The 8,774-nt window shown below is 38.6% G+C and overlaps 1 protein-coding gene across 3 annotated transcripts in view; it reads left to right on the forward strand.

The window, feature by feature from the left end:
• Positions 1-8,568, forward strand: part of ORC5 (origin recognition complex subunit 5) — a 76,939-nt gene extending 68,371 nt beyond the window's left edge. For all 3 annotated transcript variants that reach the window (XM_063323479.1, XM_063323478.1, XM_063323480.1), the window contains exon 16: positions 3,490-8,568. In XM_063323479.1, coding sequence (XP_063179549.1) covers positions 3,490-3,535 — 46 coding nt within the window. In that variant the 3' untranslated portion in view covers positions 3,536-8,568. The remainder of the gene's footprint in view (positions 1-3,489) is intronic.
• Positions 8,569-8,774: the final 206 nt, after the last annotated feature.

Genomic DNA, 8,774 nt, shown 5'->3' on the forward strand with positions numbered 1-8,774 from the left:
GTGGCGGTATGCGTTACAGTAACATACTGTCTTTGTGCTCAATAAAGGTCAGGGACTTCATGTGAAAATACTGCTCTAAAATGTCAGTCCATTTCATTACCAAAAGGCACATTATGATATTTGAATCTGAAATTATATTTAGTTCTTAACAGTGTTTGTTGCACAAACAATATAAAAACTACAGCGGTTATAGGAATTCTTCCACATAGTCTATCTTGTGTGGTCTGTAGTTGATAGAAACTAATTCAGTAAATGAATGTAGGTACTTCAACTGGCTCTGTGCGTTCAGACCCTTCAGTTTGGGAGTCTGAGAACAGTTCCAGGTCCATCACTAGAGATGATGATAAATTACAGGCAATATATAGGCAACAATCAAGCCTATGTCTCATTTTTATGAAATGCCAACAGCATTACCTCACACCTGTTGCTACAGCCAGCTTATTAGCAGATCTTGGATGAAGAGTCTATAGCCAGAACAGACCCCAGAAATGACATGTGACAAAAAGGAGAAACATTCTCAAGGCCAACTCTTCTCTTTAATGTTGGATTTCAGGGGAACCTCCCTAGACTGCATCCCATAGCCCTATTGCACATGTTGCTCTCCTGAGCTATTAAATGTCCAATAGCCTTGTCAGTAAACCCCACAGACACACTGATTCCAGTTTGCAGTTGGGCAGGCCGTAGAATGAAACTTCATCTGGTTCAGGCCTGGCCGAACCACGCTGCCAGGATCTCCGTGACTTTGCTATGTCAATTTGCTGTTCCCAGCAATAAAGTCGCTTGTGAATGATGCCCTGAAAAAGCTCCTGCTGGTACAAAGCGCAGCAGACCATCTGCTCAGCAACATGGATCATTGTGTGTATAGACATCCCCAAGTTCTTGTCTCTGCCCTAACTCCCATGGTGAATACAGAGACCAGTTCATAAACTCTGTAGTGGCTGTGAGGGTCACTGAGGATCTCAGTGACCTGTGTCACAGGTCACAAGGACTGTGAGGATCCTTGTATTAAGATACTTCAAATGATGCCTCTCTTCTTCCAACTTGAACATCCTTAGAAGTTTTATTGACTCCATTAAGGTTGCCGAAAGGTAGAGATAGCCAAAAACAGGACCAAAAATTGTGCCGTAGAGCTCATGCTTAACAGAGAAAGTAGTTGTTGGAGACGCTGTCATTTCATACCTCAGTGTGTGGTATACTGCTTTGGCTTGCTTTCCTTCACTCATGTGTGTATGTGTGTTTATATGTATGTGTATATCTGTGTGTGTGTGTAAATATATATATTTGTATCCTGACTGACTTTTCCTGCATGTTGTGAGGAAGAAAGCAATTATTTTTTCCCCCCAAAGTAGTTTGGAAGTGTTTATGTGCTGCATAGATAGTGCCATTTAAATGAGCTGACAGATTTTAAAGTTGGCCTATTCTACTCTTCTCCTGTTCACCCTTTTTTTTTTTTTTTTTGCTTTATTCCTTTTTTGCAAAAGACTGTTGCACAGTCTTTGTTAAATCTTTAAGGAGGATGATCCATAAAGAATACAAGGTTTCATGAACCCATGATAAAAGGACTTCCCCTTGTCTTGGTGGGACTAGCCACAGGGCAAAGGCATGATCTTCTGTGCTTTAAGAGACTTTATTTTCTAGCTGTGCTGTAGTCTTGCAGCTGCCTGTAGTTTTTAACCACTCCCATGAGCGGTTATGTTTATTGCAGAGAGGGAGCTACTTTGCCATTTCAACCAAAATACACATCAAGTAAGCAGCCCATCTCCTGATTATTTTTTCTTTGTTACCGTAATAATACTAAAATAAGTTTGTTAGGCACTAAAATCTTCAGATACCTCAGCCTTCCTGCTGTAGCATATTTCCTAATGGAAGGCTGAAGAGTGCAAAGAGCAGGACAGAAAATGATGCTCTCTCCTCCCCTCCCCACCCCCATTCAAGCTGTTCAAATTGTCATTTCATTTTCCTGTATTTTTTTAAGCAAAAGTAAAATTTGCATTTAAAACAAAACAAAAGCCACCTGTTTTTTGGGGTTTTTTTGTTTTGTTTTTTTTTTTTTAAAGAGTAGAAAACTGAATGTCTCTTCCTGGTGGCTTTTAGTGTGATAACTGCTGGCCATGCACGTCTCTCTTTAGTATCACTGAACCTCATGTCTGGCTCTATTCTGTTGCATATATTCAGTCTTTGCAGAGATATTTCCATGCTTTTTACCACATAGCAGTTACACCTTTGGCTGAAGGTAAGGTTAGGCATTTCTTTGTTAGAAATTCTTAATTTCTGTTTTAGGAATTTCAGACCTAAATTCATAAATTTTCTGTAGCTGAAGTAGGAATCTCTTAATGTTTGTTGAATGTAATGGGTCTTTTCATACAGTCTCTAATGAACCCGGTTGTTATGACAGGACAATTGTGGTTCATTTAGTTGATAAGGTCAGCTTTTGCTAGACTGTGTGATTTTGTTTCTGTGGAAAGCCTTGTAACTAAGGCACTTTTCTTGAGTGATGCAGTGTCATGTGAGTGTAGCAGTGGCAGTTAATTTCTTTAATTTTGTCACTGGATTATTAAGTAGACTCAAACATGCTATTTCTTGTTATGCATCTTGCGGATCTCTGAACTTTCCCTTATTCCAATATGAAGTTTTATGGAAACTTTTCAAAAAGTGGGTTACAGAGTGATGTGTGAATAGAGAATATTAAATGATTGTAGTCTAACAAATAAGACATTCAGCCAGTTAATCTCACTTAGCATTGTGAGTGGTTATTTTTGCATCATTGAATACTTTTTTAAAAAAACTTTTAATTTTATACTTGTCATTACATGCAGTAATTTGCATTATTTATTCAAACAGTAAACCCCAAAGTCTGAGTGTTAGATTGTATAGCAGAATGAGTTGAGAGACAAAAAAATAATTATATGTTTTATTCTACTGCTGTTTCATTCTGCCTGCCATTAAAGTACAAAAGTATACATTAAAATCTTCTATCCTATTGAGCGGCATTCTTCAATTTTTCAAATTTAGCTATGAACGTGGGTCAACTAGTGTCAAGACTGAAAGAATGCAGACTGCAAATGAGTACAGATGAAGGAGTTACGTAGTACATGCTAAAACAGGTGGTTTGGAAGATGAACAAAACATTCAACAGCATAAAAGATTGCTGCTTTGCATCACCAACTAGAGTATCATGTTTACCGTATGAAAATCTAATCTTATTAACTTTTATATATTTTTACTGCTTAATGTTTGAAGTAAGAATCTTCCAGGTTTTACTAGAAAGTTGCTTTATTTCTTTTTTAGAATCTTACAAAGTTTAAATAATCATGAAACAGGTAAATAACACTAGAAGTCCAAAAATTCACTCATTCTTGATTGCATTTCTTTTTGGATTATTGCTTGATTTTGACTGTGCAGAATGTCCGGCGTGTGCTGTATCCAAACAGGTTAAAGTCTTAGTGCTGTTGAGATGATTGCTCTAATATACTGTGTTTTTGTTTATAGGACCGTGAACTTCGACATAATAAAGTACTTGTACGATTTCTTGTGAAAACAAGCTTCACAGCCATATGGACACTGTGACAATGACTAAGGCAAGCTGTGTTCATCTCTCTACTTAGCTGGCCAGAAAGAAGAGTATTTTGGCTCTTTTGGATTTGTCCAAACAGGTGCTGGCCCAGCATGGAACCTGATGAAAATACTCTGATTGGTCTGGGTGGATCTGAGCAGAGGACTATTTACCAGGGACCCTGGAGTATTTGGAAGCAATGTGTTAATTATAAACAGCAGGGTTTGAGCACAATCTGTTCTACTCTTAATGATGTTATCTTAACACTGAAATTGCCTGAAACCCATTTACTTAGGACTGCATTTTGCTCTATGAACTCTCCCCAGTGCTTTGAACGTGGCAGCAGCCCTTGTTTGTATGCCCAGTCTTTTCACTTCCTCTCCACAGGAATCTTTGCAATTGCCTGCCAAAGCAGCTTTTCCTGAGGCCACCATTTTAGGGAGAGCAGAGTAGCAAAATATAACAAACATAAGAACATATTTAAAATCAAGCTGGTATAAATCCTTCTTTCTCTTCAGTCATATGTAGGCAGACTGTTATACTGTTATATGGAGATCACGATGATAGGAAACTCCCAGTTAATCACCATACTGTCTTTTTTCAGACCATTCATAAATGTCGACTATGAATTTATTTTTACAAAGCTTTATTTTAAAAACTCATTGATTCTTAAAGTTCCATCCCGATGTCAAACTTGCAGGATTTTATTTTTGTTTAAACGTTTTACAGTCCTTTTACACTCATCCAGTACATATAAAGCCGTTTGGAATGAATGTACTTTAAGCTGCACGCTGTGTAGTGGCTTTTGTAACAAGTGTCTGTCCTGTAGAGAAGGATGGCACAGCTGCCTTTCCATCAGAAAAGGAGAAATTCAACAGGTATCTCTGCTGTATTCCTGCAGCAGATCCCCAAAAGAAGCAGAATAGTGGATAATGAATGTGGTGTTATAAAAGTTCAGTTTTGGAAATACATGATGGAATGAATACACTGCAATTGCATTTGTCTCCGGTTTACAAGTAGAGGATTCCCAACTGCCACTACTTTTATGGGGTTTTACAATCCCCTGGTCCAGTTTGTGATTATTGTCTTCATGGATCTGAAGACTTCTGTCACCCTCTTCAAAACTCCAGATCCCACAGCCTGTTACTCAGATATTTTACTCCTGAATGCTGGCCTTTGACTGTTTGACCATGTCCTGTGTTGACTGTTATGTTTTTTTCCAAGGAAAAAATCATCATTCTTTCCCTCCCTTGTTCTGTTATTGGAGATGGTCAAATACTCTGAATCGGTGCAGCTTTTTCTCCTCCCTCCCTGCCCCCAATTGTGATTGTGTAGCCAGGCTCCTGGATTCAGACCCAAATGAATGAGTTCCAGGTAAATCTAAGCGACAAAAGCATCTTTCTGGCCAAGCTGTCGCTTCCCTCCTCAGGAGAGTGTGAAAGGGCAGCAATGAGTCATCTCCGTGATCCCTTTTCCTTCCTACCGCTGAGCTGAATCAAACCCTGCACCTGTCCATGAGGTGGCAACATTTGTCACACTTGCTGAAGTGCTTGGATGCAAATACATGACCTGTTTCACAATGTTTACTACCTGCTTTTGTTTTTTCTAATAAAAATGTACATAAGGTGAACTTGGTGCTAAACTTTACAGTGTCTTCCCCCTTTGGAGCTAGTGCTGGGCTGAGCTCAGCTTTTGTGAATCTGCTCTATGACTACCTAGGGCTGAAATTTGGAGAAGAAAGGAGGTTTGAGGTGTTCATACATAAAGTAGTCCATCATAAGTTTTTGTGACATCTGATCTGGATTAGAATTTGATATATGAAACAGGATAGGACTGATTTATTAAGTGCTACAACTCTTGAGTCACAACACATCCAAAACTCTGTAGCCAACCTTCTCTACAGCTTTCAGCAAGGTGGGGCAGGGCAATACTGCTGGGGAGGGACGGTGCCAGCTTTTGAATCGCCTGCTTCATGGTAGTCGGGATGGCTGAAAACTTTAGAACCAAGCAAGCAGTAGGAAGAAGCTCTTCTTTGGGAATCTTTGCTACCAACAGCAAGTTGTGAATAGTACCGTGCTTCCACTTAAACTTCATGAAAATATCACAAATACTCAAAAATAGTTCGAGATAGACACATCAAGAGAATACAAGGTTAGCATAGAAGACAGCTTTACCAGTAGCCCCATGAGTATATGGATCACAATAAATTTGGTCATATTAGAGACATTTTCAGGCAACATATATATCTGATTTCCTATGGGAATAAAATTAATAGGATTCTTACCAGTGGGCCTAGTACATGGCCATTTCAGGAACATTTCTAATGCTGCTTATGATGGGGGTTGAGTAGAGATGAGATGCAGATTCAAAGGTTTCAAATAGAAAAAGAAGAACCAAGCATAATGGTCTTTTGCTCTAGCATAATAGCAAATTGGCCCAAGCTCAGGATTGTATGGTTAAATTAATTCCAGAATCTTAGTTTTTCAACAGTATGGATCCATAAACACACATAGTTACTTGTAACAGTACTTAATGAAATGCACCGTAGTGCTTGTTTTAATGTTAAAATTCAATTGGTTATTAGAAATGAGCTCATAAATATGGATAATTTTTTTTTTCACAGTTGCCATAGCTTTTCTAGAAATATCAAGACCAGAGCCAGTTCAAGACTTAATTGCCTATAGCTGCTAGACAGGCAGCTGTGGATGGAAATACAGATGGAATATAGATGGAAAGGGCTATATATTTCAGAAGTGATGTTTAGTATAGGTCTTGGCAATGTTTGGATGATGAACAAAATCAGTCATGTAAGTTCTAGATTGGGTTGCAGCTGGAAAAAACATCCCTTTTGCATTGTGTCAAATGTGCTCCCTTGGTTGTGCCCCTTTTCAGTAACCCCCATCGCTCCCACATAGCAGACCAGACCCTCAGAACTACCCAGCCCTAAATTTGGAGCACAAAGCATAGAAGACATGAAATAAAGATGATAGAAAATAAGCACTGACACAACTTGGTGCTGCTGCTATTTTTTTCAATGCGATTTCTTCTATACTGGCCTGATGATCATTTCCAGTGTAAATCCAGAGGACAAGGATACAATTTTTTGTGGGATGTAGTGAATTTGATTGAAATGAAGTTAACTGGAGAAGGAGTAGTTACTGAGGATCCGTTAGACAGAATCACTGTCCTTACATTGAATGCACTTTTGCGACCTTTTGGAAGGACTCCTATCAGTGATAGAAAATTTGAAGCTGAATCAGCAGAGTATGAGAATGAACAAGGTGACTGAAGTGCGGATGATTGATGTTGGCTATAACTATGTTGATGATGAATAGTAGGATTTATTCTGACAAACTAGAAATATTTCTATATATCCATGTCAATGAGTTTATAAATTACTGCTGAGTTTCTTACTAGCTACCCTAGCAATACTCTGTTCTCATCATGGATGAGATCTGGCCTCGTTTAGCCTCCCTGGGGACAGGATTTCACCCCTTCTACAGGTGGTTTTAAAAACCGTGCAAAAGATGCAGAGCAAGGCAGTTGTTTGACTAATCAGAAATCCCTCAGTACTTTAGTGCAGCAGTGTGTATTTAAAAAATAACAGATTTCTTCTTTCATAATTCCTGAGACACAAAGCATTATAATACTGTAAAAATGACAGACTTACAGTGCCTGTCTCCAGTGGCTGATCCAGACATCAACAGGAGCTGGGGCTTGTTCTTACAATAAGAAAGTAATGGAGAAAGAAATGCAGCTAACATACAGTTGGAAAGAAATTAGTGCCCTTGAATAGCTCTGACTTCGTCAACAGCTGCATTTTCATACATACAGCATGGACATTTTCTTTTTTGGCAGTGATTTACCTTACTCTGGTTCTCCCAGAACCTGCTACTTCTACCATAATAATTCCCCGAGCTATTGTGTCTGGCTTTGTGCGAGTTAAAAGAAGCGTATTGGTTATTTGAGTGCTTTCTAAGTTCTGGTGCTTCTGTACACCATTATTTACACATGTGAGAATATATCCATTGTTACCATTGGTTAAATTTTTCCAGTACCCACCAAGTAATTTTGCCACGACCGTTCAGGTGCTATCTGCTCCCTTCGTAACTGGAAGAACCGTCCATGCCAGGAGAATAGCGTGAAAGACAGGATTCCCAGCAGGAACGCAGGAGATATTACATGTCTGTGACCTTGGAGCAAAACGTACACAGCTGAATCTCCAAGGATTAGATATTCCCTCTGCACTCGTGTTGGCAGAGATGGCAGGGAAGAGTGAGAAACAGCAGGTTCTTGAGGGTTGCCTGGAGGTCGGCATACTGTCTGGTTTAGCCCAGATAATTTTGAAACAGAAGATTTACTCCATCCAGGAATAAATGCTACCTGAAGTGACAGTAACCTCTCCAGTTTTCTCAACGACAGAACAGCATAACTTACAAAAGAGCCTGATCATTGCTAGTAAATATGCATTGGAATAAAGATACAACTTGATTAGCAAGTCTAATCGTATACAATACTAAATTTTTTTGTGTTCGTAGATGCCGGAATGGCTTCACTAGAATATTGGATGGGAGATTAATAGCAAAAACTGCATGTTTTTTATGTCAGCTTCTGTGTGACGTGTCTTTTACTGTGAACAGGCAGATGTGTATAAACTGTACAATACTCAGAGATAAACATGGAGTAAGTTAAGTTTTACTTTTTGATTCTTTATTTTTGTGTGTGTTTATTGAAACTATTTAAAAAAAACAACCTGAAACCAATACAGAAATAGTTTGTGTATGCCAGCAGAGTTGAAATCACAGGTATACAACCGTTATCATGAAGATTGCCTGAAAACTATACATGGGGATGTCTTTAAAAAGCAACACCTTAATAGCAGTGTCTGTACCAGAACAGAAAGTTGAAAAACACCATACTTGCTTGTTATTTGACATTGGCCACATATTTCTACATGGCTGATATATTGAATATATTAGATAACCATGGATTTGTATATACAATACTGTATATAGTGAATAACGATGGATTTGTAAGTATCTAAGCTTCTAATATCAAGAAGCTTTGAAGTATGGTATTAAAGTAAGACCAGGACTGTTTGTTGAGCAGCCTGTGACCATCAGTGTTTCCATGCTGTTTTAAGTTGACAAGACTCTTTGTAAGGTGGTCCTGGAATGACAACATGATGCACAAAGTATCATAGGTGGATTTAAGGTTTGAA

Source organism: Chroicocephalus ridibundus, chromosome 1 (genome assembly GCF_963924245.1).
Source record: "Chroicocephalus ridibundus chromosome 1, bChrRid1.1, whole genome shotgun sequence".
NCBI classification, from domain to species: domain Eukaryota; kingdom Metazoa; phylum Chordata; class Aves; order Charadriiformes; family Laridae; genus Chroicocephalus; species Chroicocephalus ridibundus.